Raw genomic sequence first — 19119 nt, 5'->3', positions numbered from 1 at the left:
ATCAAACTGTCTAAACATACATGTACACAGCAGTGGTGGATCCAGGGAGGACCGCACCGGGTGCGTCCCCCCCCCCCTATTGTTTTTTGTAAAAACAAAAGAAATGGAAAAAAAAAAGGGGGGGGGGGAAGGGTGCGTGCGCCCCCTGTTAAATTTTGTAAAGGTGCCCCCACTTACGGAATTCCTGGATCCGCCCCTGCACAGTGTACAAGTATAATGCAGCTGGAATTGGGGAAAAATTCAAGAAGAGACTTTTATAAAGAGAAGGAGAGACAAGACTTTGATATTATGATACTCTGTGATTAAGAAGTGTCAGTTCAAGATACTGTAATGAGACCATGGAAAAGTCATTGTGATTTTATCATGCTTGCACATCACTTCATCTGAGACAGAGGACTATATTGTGTAGTGTTGCTATGACAACAAACATTTGCTGGTTAAGATAAACTGAAAGACATGTTGATGACAATTTTAATTACACACCACAAAATGACATGTGACAGGTGTATTACAGCTTTGATCATGCTGCACAGTGTAACACAGTCACACCAGAGCAATATGACTATGTCAACCAGTTGACTAGAATACTGCTGCTGTAAATATTGTCATTATTCAGATGAAGTTCAAAGGTTATAACTTGCAATCTAAAAGATTGACCTTTTCAAGCAGAAATTATTTCTTAATTTATCTATGTATTCCTTTTGTACTTTCCTATTGTTGTGTAGTGTTACTTCCTTGAAATGTGGCTGAAAAATTTCCCTCATCGCAGTCTAAATTTCATGCCGTGAAAAAGACCATCAGCTTCAATTCGCGAAATTTCATGCCACGAAAATATCCTGCTTTACAGTCGATTTATAGAAGTAGGTAGATACGGAAGGAGAAGGATAGGGTAAGTGAGATGGGAGAGAGAAGAGAAGAGAGAATAGGTGTACTATCTGTGCTGTATTGTATGTAACAGAGAGCTCTATTACAGGTGCTCTATGTGCCATACAGCAGTGTTGTTGATCCCTGAAGCTCACAAGTTTGGTTTAATGTGTTAACTTGAATCTCTCTACACCTGTGTGAAACATTCTCAAAGTGCAAACAAGAAGGTGACAGTGCAGCCAGACAAGTGACAAAATATCTCTCTTCTCTGCCCATAGTGGGATAATCTGTTCTCTTTAGGCATTTGTGAGAATAATGAGAAGGTATAATGTTCATGCCAATGTGACAGACTGGTATATGTGTGTGTGTGTTTGTGCGCGTGGTGTACAGAAACATATGCGGAAGTAATCTGTCACTTGATCTGCTTCTGTTTCTCTCCTTTACCTATTTTTTGTTTTGTCGCTTTTATTGTGGGGGGGGGGGGGGCGGCACAGGTGCACTTCTGAAATTTGTGGGTTGAGGCAGCTTCAACATGTTTCCTTTGCTTGCAGTGCTGTGATTTTCAGCTCAGGTGATTTGTTTTTCTTATAAACACATATAACTTAATTTTATAACATAAAAATAGATTATAAATGAATGAATAGAGTAAGTGAAAGGGGTTAAGGATAGAGGTGGTATAGAAAGATGAATAGACATAAATTGCTCATTTGTAATATGTAAATTTTGTATCTGTAATTTTTTTTTTGTGTTTGATTTAGTTGTTTTAGATTATTCAGGTGCATCATTCAATTCAATTCAATTCCATATATGTTTGTTCACAGTAAAATAAGAACATGCAGCTCAAAAGCTGAAGTTGTTCATTTTACAAAATGCATTTGAATATTGATTTGATATCAAATTTACATGCCTGTGTGAGTGTTTCTGAAATGTGGAATGATTGAATTTCAAAAACTAGCATGAAATGTTTAAAATACACACCATATCTGTATTGAAGTAATTGTTGTTATCATTGTAGTCATTCTTATGACAATATTATTATAATCATTATTGATGGGGGACTTCATAATTATTGACTATTGTTACAAATGTAATCTTTATCAATTATTGCTACAAAGTTCATTATTACCACTGTTGAGATCTCAAATATTGTCAATATCATCAGTTAGTATCACTATCATTATGATCAAGTAAGTGACTGAATGATAGTAGCAAGCTTCTTTGACAACTGCCAAGACGTGATTAGTTTGTTCACATTCATAAAGTGCAGTTGAAGAGAAAAAAAGTTATGTGAAAATTGTTACCCATGCATTCAATCTTATTTCTTATTTCATTGTAATTGTTATCACTGCTGAATGTTCATGTGAATATCAGCAAGATGATCCAAGTAAAGTGCCACTTCACATTCAAATTTACAGCCTTATGTAGAGTAACATTGGCAGATAATAGTTTTACAACAACTGCGGACATTGGTTTAGCAAATTGTGGGATATGAAATTTTGACATGTTTGGTCAGCATAGTATTGTCAGTTGCAACTGCATATATATGCAAACTAGATGATATGCTTATATAGCAGCACTCCCTTGGTTTGTAAAAAAGAATGCTATAAAATCACATCTTTTTTTTTTTTTTTTTGGGGGGGGGGGGGCAATAATTTAACAACCTCAGCCACTCGGTCGTAAAGTCATTACAGTGTATTTGTTACACCTCAGTGACGTCATGATATGAGGGCTATCATTGATCCTGTGTGGTTTCATCTTTAAAAAAGGTGATTTAGTTTAAGTAATGTGTTTTAGGTAGATTGAAAACTTGTGGAGCATTGACATCAGAACCTCATCTAATTTGCATGCAGTGTGGATGTTTCTTACCACGATTACTGTTTTTGTAAACATACGAAACTTTTTCATAGTTTGTTTTCAATATCACTTAAACTTTGAATGTTCTGCTGGTTTAGATTGTACTCTAAACATGACAGTTAAGTTGAACATTGTGTAGTAGTACACTTTAAATCATTTGGTCACTAGTGTTGTAACCAAATTATGGACAGAATAAAAGAATACATAATGTGCCACTTAAATTAAAGTACATAATGATGTTATACATGTACAGTATAAGAAAATGTCAAAAAATCATTGACTAGATCCTTTTTTTTTTTTTCGTTATATCACATTCTGAACCTTGCTGTGGGTAAAAAAAATATGTTTGAAAGAGCCATTTTCTTAAAGGAAAAAACAGAACCCCCCGCCAAAAAAAAAGTGAGGATCATGGATGCATAAGACAGATTTGCACATGCTGGACCTTACCTGTGGAATCAGTTGCCGCAAGCTATCCGTCACATTTCGAATGTTAACTCCTTTAAAGTTGCCCTCAAGACTCATTTGTTCATGACCATTTTCCAGTAGAATTGTATATTATGATGTGTATTTTTTCATTACCATTATTGTGTCATTCATTTTCATGTGCATGTTTGTGTAAGGATTTTTGTATTTCATAACTTACTCTTCTACTGCGCCTTGAGCACGTTAACTATGTGGAACTTGCGCATTATAAGTACCCTGTATTATTATTATATTATTCTAGAAATTACAGTAAATATCCATCACCTGCTTGGATTAGGTAGGCTTCACTCATGTAATTAGAATGTTTCTCCAAATAATATAATAATAAGTACCAGTCTGTTTGTTCCTTTTCCCAATTTCAAAACTTTTTAAAGGAATTTCAAAGCATGAATTATTGACGCAGGAGTTCCACTTGCTAATTACATGTATATAGACAGTATCTCTCACCGACTTGCCTTCAGGTTACTGAAGTCGATGTGTGGTATCCTCAAGTGAAAACCTCATAAAGAAAATATACTGCAAAGTTTGATCCATGGTCATAATGTGAGATTTCTACAGCCTCTATCCCACAGACAACTTGTTATGAGGTGAAATGAATAGAAAGTAAATGAGGTATCGAATAGCCTCTTCTTTCTTTGCATCTGCAATGTTCAAACTGTTTAGTGACCTTAACAATAATGTGACAAAGTGTATATTGCACTTGTACTGTTTCTTATATATATTATTTGTATTTCACGTGCAGATAATTTGAAATGTTGTAGTTTGAATCGTTGGCATTGTATAAAATATAAGTCCACTGAATGTGAAGACAAAAGAGTTTGCAGAACTTTGTGTGCAAATTTCCTATCATAACTATTACATTGTTCCAATTCTTGCATACATATGCATTTTCTTTATATTCAAATGAGTATAATATGTCATGAATATACACACTTGTCAAACATGTTCTGTGCAGAAGGAAGCTTTTGTGCTAATTGTTTTTTTTTTATAGAAATAACATTAGTATTCATATGTTTTGTTATCTCTCACTTTGCTCTTGTGTTACTTTATATCCTGTTGTACCATATTTCAACTTACATATTTAGAGCCATATTTTTTTCTCTTTAAATGAATATGTCAGATGGAAAACCAAAAGAAAACCATTTAATGGTAATAGCAGTGCACCTTTAAGAATGGATATAAGGTGTGTAAATTGCCAATTTCCCAAACATTTGAGACCTTCAAATGAATTGAATTGAAACTTTATGAAATGTCATGATTGGAAAATGTTCCTTTTAGGTTGATGCAATAACTGGTGCCTTTGCCCATTCTAAATCTGTATGTTTATGGGATATAAACTACGCAGAGAACTGAAATGCAATATGTGTCAACGTGACAATGTTAAGATGATGATTGCGTATGAGTGTTTGAGATGTAGAAAGAGCCTCCGCAAAATAGACATTGATATCAAGAGATTCATGAGAAATACTTTACAACTTGAAATATGATGTCATAACTTCGCAACTGTGGCAGTGTTTTAGAAGGGATATTGGTACTTGATATTAGTTGTGTAGTATTTAAAGAACTGACAGAAATAGTATTCTTATGAGCAAATCATAAGATGTACTACATATCTCATACCCCATTTATACAAAGCATTTAGAGTGTTCTAAACTCTGTATGAAAAGACAAAGTGACTCTGAATTGTTTGAAACTTATGCCCCTCTTGAGGTTATCGGTTCAGGAGCACTGCTGAAGGGCTCCAACTCATGGTCAGTAATGTCTAGGGTGGTCCGGAAATGGTATGCTGCACGCGCTGTGCATGTATACAGTTTTATACGTTTGAAGTTTCTACGTACACGAAGGTTACTGTGACAGTTATGCCTCCTTCAGTCACTTTGTGTGTGGTGCTGGTGGGTGGTGGCTCTTTGTATGAACAAACTCAGCAGGGCATATTGTTGAAGCACCTCTAGTGTGTTCCTGTGCCCGACAGTGTGTATAAAATGAAAGTATGTGGAATTCCCTTTGTACGTTCTGTATCGTTCCACCGCCACGACATCACAAACTGCTCAAGCCTTCTTATGTGGTGATGATGGCACAGGAATTTAATGGATACTTTTAATTTTTGTATTTTTTGGACAGTTTGTCTGAATTTCCTCAAATGTCACTGACATTTTTTGTTTTGTTTTTGTTTGTTTTGTTTTTTTTTAATACTTTTTTTGGCATTCAATTCAATTTTTTTTTCAAGTTGATTTATTTCATTTCCAACAAACAAAATAATTGGAAGTACAATGAAACATTCATATCCACAGATGTCAGAAAATCATTACCACGATGCAATGAACAGAAATAACATTGTAAAAAAGATACAGGTAAATTATCAACAGAGATACAAAAAAAAAAAAAACTGTTATATCACTGTGGTAAATGCATAAACAATATTGATGGAAATGGAGGGGACTGCTAAAAAGCAGAGCTTGTAGAATGCAGTCCCCTCATACAGAAAAAAAAAACCATATAGTAGCAAAAACAACAACAATTTCCCTAAGCGGTAGTTAAAAAAAAAAAGACAGAGTAATACACACATACATGCACACATACCAACGCACATTGACAAACACAAGGCGGCTCTCTTGTAAGGCGGCTCTCACTAAATCTGCATATTATTGGTAAATTCCCTTTTATACCTTTAAAATTGATAACTTCTGAATGGCTTGTCCAGATACTAGTATCTTCAAGTATCCCTGATGTTTTCTCATTAACTCTTCTGCATTCCCTGAATCCACACGTGTAATTGAGGTAAATTTGGGTAAATTTGGGATAAATTTCCCCTTTACAATAAAGCTTTAAAAGAAAATTATCTCACTGTGATTATCCAAAAGTAGGGACTCACAATTGCTTTAAAGTCCTCATCAAACCTCCCCCCCCCAAAAAAAAATATATATATACATGATTTCTTTGATTAAAGTACCAATTGATGAAAAAGTTGTTTTAGTCCACACTCCATTTTGATTCTGTCATATCATGTGACCCAACACACCTCAAACCTCGGGACAGTAATTTATGGATTGTTCAGCCTGCCTACTGCATTGACTAGTGTAGGGGAAATATATCCTGACACCTTGTGAAAGCAGAAACAGCTTAACTTTAATATGCTAATTAAGGGACACTGTAAGTGGCATTCATCTTGCCATGTACGGGACAATTAGGAGGACATGATTAACCAATTTGTGACCAAGTGTTCGAGGACAGGAGGTTACCATTTAAAATGAAATTCGCATGTTGTTCGTTCAACTCCATGAATAATAAGATGACATGTCCAAAGTGAGTGTCTGTTACAGCTCTACTCCATTAGATCATCGCTGGAATTTATGAGTAAGGGGAAGCATTTGATGATGTCACTGGCAGCGCCAAATTGATGACCTCAAACCTGATTTTTATGGCTCGCTGCCTTGACTAGACCCAGAGGCAACATTAGTGAGGTTCACACTCTATGCTACAGTATGTAGCTGAACTTCAAATTAACCTGAAGTTTATAGTTAACTTTGATGACTGCTGAGGCCCAAGAGGAATCAAACATCAAGTTTTAGTGGTATAGACGCCATTAACGCTCTCGGCAGCTAGCTGCCGGTCGTCATTCACCCTCGGGAACCGCAAGATATCTTGTGGTTAAGTCATGAAAAGCTGGGTGATGTGAACGCTCCCTGCAGAGTGTTCTAGTTAGGGCCTATGTGACCGCAATTATCAATGAGCTTGTGGTTATGTTTGACCCTTTTTACAGGGCATTCAGACGCAGAAAATCTATACTAGAACGGTATAGCTATACCAAAACGGTATAGCTATACGATGAATTTATACGTCTGAACGCTGACTAACGAAATGACGTATAACAAAATGACGTATAGCGAAACGACGGTCAGAGCATCGCTTTGAACTAGAACTCGATAACGAATCAGCATTCCATCGTGTGCATTGTGTGTCTGAACATATGGCGACCATAGAACGGTATAACTGGGCGGGGTTTAATGGGAGCGAGCACGAAAGGTGACCTTGTTCCTATCACTCATGACCATAACAACATGCGCAGTGAGAAACTGCACATCTATACAAAGTTTTTCCGAAATGGTCGAAATTAGGGTCTGAACGGTCTATCGCCTATACGATGATTCTGCATAGGTCGTTTCTTTATCGAGTTTTGGTATAAACTGGCTTGCGTCTGAATAGGGGGCAGTGCTACAGTACTCAGGGTATCATACATGATTGCTTGAAATAGTAATTCAAAGGGAAATGAAACACAAATATACAGGCGGGTTGAGTGAATGCAGCAAATACTCGTAGAACACATCAGTGAAAGTTTGAGAAAAGTTAGACAATCAATCGAAAGTTATGAATCTTTGAAGTTTTTGTGTGATCATGGCTGGATGAGAAGACTACTATAGTTTGTGGTGTCATATATGAAGAATGATATAAAGAAAAGATTAAGGAATTTCAACATATTTTCACTTTTCTAGCATATTAAAAGAGCTCTTGACTTGCTGCTATTAGAAAGCATGGGGAAAGATATTACCCTTAACGTATTTATATAATATTAATGGAATTGTCCCATTTTCCTCAAACTTCACTGATAGTGTTCTACTGTAGTGTATTGCTGCATTCACTCTATCCACATCTATATTTGGGTTTCATTCTCCCTTACCCCTCCTCTCAATCCCATAGGTAACAGGTTTATAAACAGGATCAATAGGATTTTAGTTTGGTGGTGCTAAAACAGTTAACATGAGTTTTTATAAAATGAGTTCTCTGAGTGTAGCCAATCGGAAGTGCTGAAACGAGTCATGTGCGCACTCTGTATTTTATTGCTAACGCTTAAAAGAATGCAAAATGTGTGCAGCAAAGAAGCATAACTGCGCTATGCATTACCCTAAGTAGATAGCGGATTACCGAATACTCTGTGCGCACGGCACGATCCCAAACAATTGCTTAGATTCACAGGCTCGTTTGCACTTTCGTGTGTACGGTTGCCTGCATGGCAGATTGAAGAGTGGTCCCATTTGTATTGCAACACAAAATTCTGCCAGAAAAATGGTTCACAGACCTATTTTCTGAATGAAGTAATGCACACATTTTAAAACTTTGTGGTGCTAGTGGAGATGCAGCACACTCTTGGTATTCATGATGTCATGCAACATGCATTCTGCTGTACCTTGTGCGTGTTACACCACCGTAAATACCCTTGAGTGTGCTACATCTCCACTAACCCACTCTCACTTGTGCATTATTTGTATAATAGTATTGGGTTCTGCCTTGAATACAGCTTGTTATTACCTGGTACCACTGATAAAAGCGGCACTGTCTTCTTTTCTTTCAAAATGTCATGTTTATATGCCCTATTTGTGACATGGGGTTGTGGCATGCAACATGCTGCACCTTTTGGATTTTATCATTGTGAGTGGCCGGTGCACATTGATAAAGAACACTGGGAATTAGCAGGCATGATAGCCCCATATGGAAGGGGTTTCTGTAGCTAAGGAACAATTTCACCTGTCGTTGAAAGTACAATGTAGCTGTCATCAGCTTTAAAGGTAAAGTGTGAACATATCTGAGGTCTTGTCCGTCTGGTCTGGTGTCTGTTCATTCCCATGACACTCTGTGCGGATGTCCTGATTATATGATACACTGCAGCGATGATATTCAGCTGTAAATCTTTCCTGTCAATGTTCGCAATAGCCAGGGAAACGTGTCTAGGTACTACCGGCAAAAAAACAACGAACAAATGAGCTGGTCCATATTGTGCCTGCAATTATCATGTTTATGGTAGAATATGATTTATGGGAATTTGACATATGTGTGTATATATGCAAAGGATGGTGGTGAAGCTGCGAGTACATCACAGCACTGCCCCACACATAGAGATAGGTGTGAGCATTACTCGCAGCTATGGACTCACATTTCTGTATTGAATGTTGTTGCAGCATTCATACTGAGTGATGGTCCTCACTTCCACTGTCTGTTATGCCAGCCGCTCTGATGTAAATTTGCGAGCCAGCTTCACTCGATCAGACCAACTGTCTAATGATTAGGGCTCCCTCTGTTGTTTGCATTCATTGCGCCAAACAGGGACCCTTGGAGGTCTTGCACCAGTAAATCATTTCCCACAGAGACAGGTGTTGAAAATAAAATTTTCAGACTGTCTGTTTAAGTAATACTGAAAGTTCAGTGTATTTTGTGTTTTGTTTTCAAGTGAGCCACCTTGCCACACTTTAGACGTAAAATTGTCAGGTGGTATGTCTTCTAATGAAACTCTTTTCGGAGGTCATTTTAAGAAAGGTTGCAGTTTATTGACTAAAAATTTGCTCATTTATACCTATTATGAAACAGATATTAGAAAGTCCCTTCAAATTCAAAGCAACTTGTGTTGAGTCTCCAGCTGAGGTGAATTTAGGATAGAAATTTGTCTCTGACTAATTAATTTTCATCAAGCTGCTACTGCTGATTTTCATGAATTTTCCCCAGTTTGTGGAATGGTATCTTTGGTAGAAGAATTATAGCATTGGAGCTGGGGGATAGCCCATTCTATTGACAGGTGTTAGACCTGAAGGGAGGGACTAGAAGAAGGGTCCACTATCTCCTCTTACCCCAGCTTAAAGTCCTAAAATTCCCAAATACATGCTTTCCTATTCATCCAATTAGACCTAGGTCAAGGAAGGTGAACATTCAAGACATTTGTGACAAACTTGTCATTTTAATTATTTTGCCAATTTTGTGAAAATGTAATCACACATTGTCCACATGTACTATAGACCTATTAGGAGAATCATGCATTATGGTGGAGGCATACCAGTCGCCATAGCGACATTTCTAGTTTTTTCTGCTATGTGTGTTATGACTATCAAACTGACAAATTTATTCCATGAAATTATGATTACTGATGATCAAGATTTATGGGTTGCTTGATAATCTGTTATTAGTTGTTGACTTGTTGGGTAAGATCCATGGTAAACAGAAGATGGACATTGCTGTCTCAATATAAATTTTTCAGAACTGATTAACATTTGCACAGAGTTTGACTGCACGTTGTTTAAAAACAGATTCCACTAAAATTTCATTCTGATGGAGGCACCTTGGTATTAGGAAAGCTTAGTTTACACACAGTGTGACATTTCAAATTTACTTTTAAAGTAGAAACAAGAAAGTCTGTAAACCATCTTCTGGTTAACACTCCCTATTTTTGGTCCTTGGAATCAGTTCATCTGGGAGGGTTGATTGTTCATACTATTTCAAATATCAACCAAGGACTGGTGAAGGTTACAATTGAAATCTAGAGCCCTTTTAAATAAGTTCTGAAACATGTCTTTCCTTGCTTTCTTTCTTTTATCCAGCATCAGATGGCACAAAATAAAGTAGGGTATGTACGACAAACGAGGAGCCCAGCACAAGTAGTTAGTCCCACCGCCTTCACTGCCAGATCACCTCAACCTCAGGTAAGTACTGATCGATATCTATCATAATCAGTTGTCATGGTAACCTGAGAAAAAAAAAAGCCCAGAAGACTTGTGTTTATTCTGTCTGGCTTTGTGTTATGAAAAGTATCTGAACTAGATCTCAGGTAAAGCATTTTTGATTTTTTTTTGCCCCCAAGGCTGTGAGAGGTATCATCCTTTCAGGTTGCCTGTCTGTCCGTCTGTCTGTCTCAGATCTTGTTATCATTTTAGTAGATTATCTTTGCACATGGCCCAGGTATGCTACAGTTGTCACAAATGTACACACAAGTAGTTCTGTACATGTATCAAGGCTGTATGCATGGTTGTTTAATGTGTATGTACACAGGGTGACCAGATTAATGGAGAACATTCTATATGATATAGATATAGTACATACAGGCTGACCAGATCAGTGGAGAATTTTCTACATAGTATACAATGTAGCTACAGTACATGTATGCATGTGACAGGAAATGCATTATAGCTCACTCAATCTAGAATGATTTAACCCATTCCAGAAAATTCTAGGAAGTGCTGGCTGAGTGAGGCACTGCCCTTGTAACCCAATGTGATTGGTAGTTAATTTTGGCAATGATGTTATGCACATATTAGGCAGTGAGTCATCCAGGATTCCTGGAATTTGGACTTGCTAGTATGTTCAGGTATGTAGCCCCAGGTTGGAGAAAATTACAGAATGTACTAGAAAGGGGTGAATGGATAGTATATAAGCAGGAGAAATTCTGAGGTAGGCAGAGTACCCAACACCTCTGCTCTGAGAGTTACGTCACTTCTGGCTCTGAAACGACTTGTTACAGTCAGTCCTGTGTTACCTGCTGACCTGCTATACAAACTGTGTTTGTGGAGATAAGGCCTGGGAGACATTTTGCCTGCAGAGAATTAATTTGCCTACGTTGGAGATAGACTCCATATTTTAGTGTCAACGGACATTATTACGGCAAAGCTGTGACGGGCTGGATTCCTCGTTGGACATTATAAAGTGAATCATCATTCAACGCCGCAACTGGACGTGGTCGTCATAACGTTTGGATTCTACACGTTTTGCTGTGGACATCTATCGTGGATTTTACCCCGGATTTATACTGTGGATTAATGCAACCTGTGCCTTTGGAGTTACGTCGGAGGAATCATTCATCGGTGCGCCAAGGATCATTCATCGGTGCATCGAACATCGTATCTGAACATTTTCAAAGGACTATTTGATAACATAATATGTAAGTGATTCTATTACCGATTTGTAATTGTTTCTATTGCTCATTATTGTACTGATGTGAAAGCCGATTACGAGTCTGTACCCACAATATCACTGTTAATAAACCGCCTGAACATTAGTTGATTGTTTCTTTTGTGCGATCATTCTCAGAGTGATTTTGGTCGTAACACAGTGCTAGTCATAGATGTAGATTGGCTGATTAAAGTTTTGGGGAAATCCCTGTAGGTCTCAGTGGTTCTTCAGATTTTTTTTTTTTTAATTTGTTTTATACTCATTTGTAAGATTGAGTGATATTGGTATGTAGTACGAACCATAAGGTTAATACTCACACCTTGCAGTTCTGAAATATGTTCCGATGACATTAAGGTGATTCTACATGGTACTTTCTGCTGTTTTGAAGAGGGAATTGGTAGAGCAAGTGTTTCCCAGTACTTACCATTATTACAGTATGGATGATGGAACCGTTCACTGTGATGATATCCAAGATCCAAGTGATAATTATGATAATGCTAATAAAGATGATTTTGTTACCTCTATCCCTGATAAAATGACTGATAATGGTGCTAATGATAGTATTAATGATTATAGGTATGTTTAACAGCAGTAAATATGAAGGTAATGATAATTATTTTTTTTTCAGTTTAATTAATTAAAATGTATTTCACATCTCTTCAGAGTAACTGTAATCACAAAGTGTAATTCCATACAAAGGCAAACAAGCCAACAAAACACTGTAGCCCAGTAAATGCATTGGATGTGGGGAACTAGCAAAGGCCCTTGACATGTCAAGGCTAGTTCCAAGTACAACTGATTACATTGACATAAACATGAACAATTACATTAATACAAAATACTACAGTACAGACTGATAATATATAAAACAAGTCATCAATGACTTATACTTTTTAAAGAAAAGTGATTTATAGTTTTTATGAAAAAGATTCATAGTTTGACTTTGTTTCAATATTACAGATAAGGTATCCTAAAGTTTTGGCCCCGTAAATTAACTTGAAGTTCTGTGAAAATTATATATAAGCAATGGTGCATTAAGATTATTATTAATATTCCTGTTAATTATAAAATCATCAATAAGGATATAAAAAAGGCCTTTTGAATATGAGTACCTAAAAGAATGCAATTTGAAATCAATTTGATAAGTATCACATATGTTTGATAAATTCAGTTTTTGTGCATGTGCTAAATAATGAGACTTAATAAAGACTAGATAGTGATATAGATGTTGGTAATAACAACAATTGTTCTAAAATGGATTGTAATAACAGGAATGATATGTAAGTATTCATACCCTAGACATTTTTGGAAATCACAAATATTCCAGGCAATTTGAAGTATTCTGCATTTTCTTTGTGCGTTCACTTTTAGGTGCATTTGTTTGTTTGCTTTAGTGACCAGTTCTAAGTGTCACATTTTTACTCTTTTTTTTTTTCTTAAAGAGAAGTGAGATTTTGACTAGTTATGTCAGAATTTTTCCGGACGTGCCTCCCCCGGCCTTGCTGCAATACAGGGTAGAAATGCACCTGTCGAGGTGTATCGTGGGGGTATGCTTGTTGTTGCTTCTCCATGCCTGTGTCGTCTTGTCACACGTGGAAATCTGATCAATTTCTGACCAATTTGTGTTGGGGGAATCTGGGTTATAAATTCAGGGGGAGGAAGAGTAGCAGAAACCAAATTGCAGTGAAATGCAACAAATTAGGTCATGCTTCCTCCCCCCACACAAACCTACAAAACACACAAGTCAAAGTTGGAAAACTTCATGTAAAAGCAGAATTGGAAAGATAACGGTGAAAATCAATGGAAGATAAGTATTCTGTCGTACTAGAGCATAGCTGGTTATTTGACCGATGAATTGAATAAATTGTGTCAGATTTGTTGCTTTGCGATTCAGTGCAACTCTGGTTGTAGGCTTTAACTGGGACTGGTATGTGATGCATCTTGGGATAGATTCAAGAACAAAAATTTATGTCTGACTTGTCTACTGATGAAGATAACTTTATATATTACGATTATCAAATACCATTCCCGTGACCACTCAAAATCATGTGCAATCTCTGTCAAGTTGTTGCAATCACTCCCTTGTAGCTCAAAACAAGATACACACACAATATGCATGAGGTGGGACTAAGGTTGTGCAGTGCAGACTAATGGGACTATTTTACTGCATCTATGTGCAGCCCTTTGTGATGTTACCACAAAAAAAAAACCCACAAAAAAAAAAACAACAACAACAACAACAAACAAACAAAAACCTATCTTCCTTTTGTGACATTCCTGAATGACATTCGGCAGAAATAATCATATTTATCAAATGTCAGAATCAATGTCTATCCATATCAAATATTTGCCTGTGTTGTAAGGGCAGGTATAGATGTTGACAAGTGTTTACACATGTAGTAGCTGTCATTTCATATGTGCATTATGTGACAGTGTGTACTGTAATTATTCCATGACAGCAGTGAACACTCAAAATTGATGGAGAAAAAAAAAAACAAACAAACATGATACCTCTATCATGCTTTAGGCAGAGGCATAAAGTGAACTAAAAAAAAAATGGGAAGAACAGAAGTAGAATTCACATTTGTTAATATTCAGAGAAGCTGAAATCCATTCATTTCCCACATGCGCAAGTCATTTTGCAGTTTATGTTTGATGTGAGTTATCAGTAGATGTGTACTGTTGGAAATGTCAAGTAAATATTCCAAATGTATTGTATACAGATGATGCAAACAATCATTGTAGACACTCTGGAGGATCATTGTGGAATAGCAGTCAACTCTCTGTACTTAGAAATAGTAGATCACGAGTTCAAATCTTGCCTTATGTGTATGTCCTTGGACAAAAGATGCTTTGTCCACAATGCCCCCTCTTGACCAAGTGCATAATTAAACCTATACTTGTGGGGCTAGGGTAATCACAATGGCAAATTTTTGGGGAAGATTGTGGTAAGTGACATTAATACACTGAAGACTCTACCTTCGGGAAAAACAACAACAAAACCCAAGAAATGACCTCATTGATGAGGTAGATTAACCTTAGTGTATATGTATTTGTATATGTATATGTATATGTATATGTATATGTATATGTATATATATATATGTTTATGTGTGTGTGTGATGGTGAATCTATAAATGTTAATCAAGAAATAGAATTGCCCAATCCACTGATGGTGCAGTGGTACTGGTCCTTCTCATGATCTGTGGGAGCATCAACATTGTCCTTTGATTTAAAGTGTGATAGCGCCATCTATTGTTAAGTGTCACGGCTTTGATCAGCATACCCCCTGCTTCACTAGCAGTTAGAGGGCATTTTTATTTGCATTCCTTGCTGTATATTATTTATATTGCAATATTTAGTTAAAAAGGTGGACCGGGGGGGGGGGGGGGGGGGGGGCTAGGGGCAGTGATTAAGATAAAATGCCACTTCATGTTTAAGTTGGCTGTAATAATAAGAAAAAATGGCACCAAAGGAAAGTTAAAATTGTAATGAAAATTGGAAAATCACTCTTGAGAGCCATGGTATTATCATTTTTCAAGTATCAAACTTAGCATGAACTATATTGGTAAATCTAGTCAACTGAACTTACTTGTAATTTTATTTACCTGGGTGACTGAGAACATTCACAGACATACCAAACTTAGCAATTTCCCACTAATTATTTCAGTGAGTTGTTGATTACATTTATACCTGTTGCTTCACAGAAATATTCCAGATTGAAATCCCAGTAAAATACTTAATGTGCATAGACTTTTTGTTTTTAATCTCCAACTTAAATAGTTGTGTTCAGGTAGAAAGGTGAAAACTAACATTATGAATATAAATTAAGGTTCAATGTCCATTTTAAAGGATTGTTTGTTGTAATTGACCTGAATGTTACCAAAGAAGATAGAATAGACAGTCTTTAGAATTGCCTGCAGATGAAATGATTCCAGGTAGGTATAAATGTATTTGTGTGCAAACATGCTTGGCTAAATGCGGTCACTACACATTATTGTATGGTAATATACCCTGTATCTCTTGTACCTTACCATGGAGTGGCATCAATAATAAAGCATTCCAGGCAATCTAAGGTCATTTAGATAATTTGGCCCATACAAAAAAAAAAACAACAAACAAACAAAAACAAACCACCACCAACAAAAAATTTTGTCCTTTGGCGGATTAAAAATGAATGACAGGTGATTTTTTTTTTTTTTAGGTATCTGGACTTTGTGGATTCCTCAAATATTTCTTTCCATTGAGTGATTCTACTCTGTTTATATGCCATAAAGTTATGAATTAGGAGACTTCATTTTTTTACTTTATTATTTATCTCTTTTTCTTTAACCACAGATATTATCCTTTTTAGCCTTATTAACGGAAATAGTGAAGTGGAAAAGGACACAAATACATATATTGAGAGAGAGAGAGAGAGAGTTTTATAGAGGAATGTTAATCCATGTATATAATGATTTTATGCAGACATACTATAAGTACAGTTATTCATATGTTGACAGAAATATGTTACCAGACTGATTGGTAATTACAGATTGGTAATCAGGAAAAAAAAAAAGATGTGGGGGAATTCTCCTTTATGGCATATAAGTTTTTTGAAGATATTTAGAAATAGAGAGAAAAATGAGGTGATTAAGGGGTAAAGACAGGTGTAACAATGGACATGAATTTATGACATTTGATGCATTCTAGACCGGTTGAGAGAAATACATAAAAACAGACTTTGAAGCAGAAAGGAGAGAGAGAGAAAAGAATAATGACTGATGTGCAGAAAGTGTTTGAAATTGTCTGTTTCCTTTGAACTTTCTGCTGTCCTTGCTACTTTAAATGCAGTTGCACAAAATGTCGCAGAATTTCAAAAACTCACATTCTCCAGAAAGGATGACATCGGTTACAATCAGTTAGGCATCGCAGCAGAGGTGACAATATTAGTGTGTCACAAAGCTTCATCAACCAGCATGCAAATCTTTGTTAAAGTCAAGAAGTAAAGAAGATCACTGTCATTGCCTCAGCTATTACAATTATGTTTGTGAGTGTACCTAAATAGCTTTAACATTTTAATAAGTAATTTCACAGTACTTGTGCAACTTAATTCACATTTTTAGTGTTCTCCCAGCTTGAAGATGGTGTGATGTTTTGCTCCAAAGATAAATAATTTCATAGTCATAAAATTGATACTTTCCTCTTTAGGTGAATGCTCTGCTCTTTAGGATATTTTGATAAATGCATGCAAATACATTGCCATGAAAGCAGAGTGATCAAATGCAGATATATTCAGAGACAAAAGTACTGCTCACATATCTACATCCTTATATCAAAGAAAGTATATGAAGTATATTAATGCATATCATATCAATTCATGATGAGGGCAAACTTGTCCCAAGTTCTTTACTTCCAGAGATGTGCCCCCAGCATATTCACATTGATTGCATTATTTTATGTACTATTTTTATGTATATTAATATTTGCTTTGAGCAAATGTCACTGAACTAAAAAAACTAAATTGAAATTAAGATAGCCAATCTTGTAATGTAAGATATATTACAAATGTTTCAGAGGAACTATTGCTGTGCCATCCTTTTATCAAAGAACTACCCAGAGTATGTAAATGTGAAAGTCCAAATGGCCTTATATGTGGAAAAAAAAGCAAACTTATATAGTCCATCTTCTGCTGAAAAAAAAAATGCATTGTGTATGTTAAGAGCTGCTATCGCTTTCAGTCCCACATCTTGCATGTAATGTTGTTTGTGTGTGATGTTCCCTTCTCATTATATTTTCCCCATCTTACCACCTGTCCGCGTTCCCTGTTCTCCTTCGACCGCGCCCCCCTTTGCAGCATCCGCGCCCTGCCTTCCAAGTTGTGAGGCGGAACACCACCTCTCCTCAGGCCCACCACCACGGGGTGTGGCCCAGTCACAACCTGGCCTCGCCCCCACCAGGCAGCCAAGCCCCTGGCTGGCACCAATACTTCCGGCCGACGCCCGTCAGCCCCACGGGGATGCAGAGGTACCCCCCTCAGCAGTCACACCCACAGCCTTACCCTGCCTTCTCAAGTCCGCCAGTCGTCAGTCATGTGAGTTTATAATGCCTTTCCCTCTGCTTCACTTAGAGCTGCTGTTGTCAGTGTTTTCTTGTATTATTGTTACAATTTATGTCATCAGTTTTCTTATTCATATTCATATTTGATTTCTTCTTCTTCTTCTTCTTATTATTGTTATTATTATTATTATTATTATTGTTATTATTATTATTATTATTATTGTTATTATTATTATTATTATTATTGTTATTATTATTACTATTATTATCATTATCATCACCATCTTTAATATAGCTTTTATTGATGAATACTTATAATTGACATTAACGTTATTGTTGATCTTGTTCCAGAGCTGTAACTTGATATCACAAAGTGCAGCCACACTGTCATTCTATTTATTCATTTATTTATTTGTTTGTTTTTGGAGAGGGGCGTGAAGTGACTCTGCTTCCTGACATACACCAGTGGCAGATACTCACTTCTTTGAAAACATGTGGCATTTGTTTGTTTGTTTGTTTGTTGTAGTTTTCTACTGTATGTTTGTGTGTGTGTGTGTGTGTGTGTGTGTGTGTGTGTGTGTATGTGTATTTCTTGTGCATTTGTTTGCCTTTGTTTTTTTGAGTATGTTGGGGTAGTCATATGTTTCTATCTCTTCCTTGTTAGTATGACCACAGTCAACCATACTTGGGCGGTGAGTTGGCTCAGTCGGTAGCGCGTCTGCCTCACGATCACGCGGCCCGGGTTCGAACCCGAGTCTGGACTGAGCAATGTTGTGTGTAAACATACCGTCCCCTCTAGCAAGAGGCAAAACATTCTGTCCCTCGGATAGGACATAAAATGGAGGTCCCGTGTATGAGAGAGTCACAGCTCATACACGTAAAAGATCCCGCTTCATTCATTCATCGCAAAGAGCAGGGTGTCTAACCCGGTGAAGTGGTCCCACCCCACAACCAACTGGACCCCATGGAAGACCAGCTTAGTGTAGCTGAATATGGGCTATCCAGCCATCTTCACAGATGGAAAATGAACAACAACAACAACAACAACAACAACAACTCCCTTGATTGATATGCCCATACAAAGATATGAAGAGTTTGTTCGCAAAAACCGATAAGTCCATATTTGCCAAATAGAGATATATGTGATTTAAGGTCAAGAAAAATAAAGAAAATAAT

The 19119-nt window shown here is 36.7% G+C and overlaps 1 protein-coding gene across 6 annotated transcripts in view; it reads left to right on the top strand.

Annotated features, from left to right (window-relative positions):
* Positions 1–19119, top strand: part of LOC140243716 (RNA-binding motif, single-stranded-interacting protein 2-like) — a 540753-nt gene that overhangs the window by 67107 nt on the left and 454527 nt on the right. For all 6 annotated transcript variants that reach the window (XM_072323379.1, XM_072323381.1, XM_072323378.1 and 3 more), the window contains exons 3-4: positions 10560–10661; positions 17741–17977. In XM_072323379.1, the coding sequence (XP_072179480.1) occupies positions 10560–10661; positions 17741–17977 (339 nt within the window). The remainder of the gene's footprint in view (positions 1–10559; positions 10662–17740; positions 17978–19119) is intronic.

Source organism: Diadema setosum, chromosome 20 (genome assembly GCF_964275005.1).
Source record: "Diadema setosum chromosome 20, eeDiaSeto1, whole genome shotgun sequence".
Taxonomy (NCBI): Eukaryota; Metazoa; Echinodermata; class Echinoidea; order Diadematoida; family Diadematidae; genus Diadema; species Diadema setosum.
Note: the sequence above shows the minus strand (reverse complement) of the source record. Positions and strands in the feature narration are given on the sequence as shown.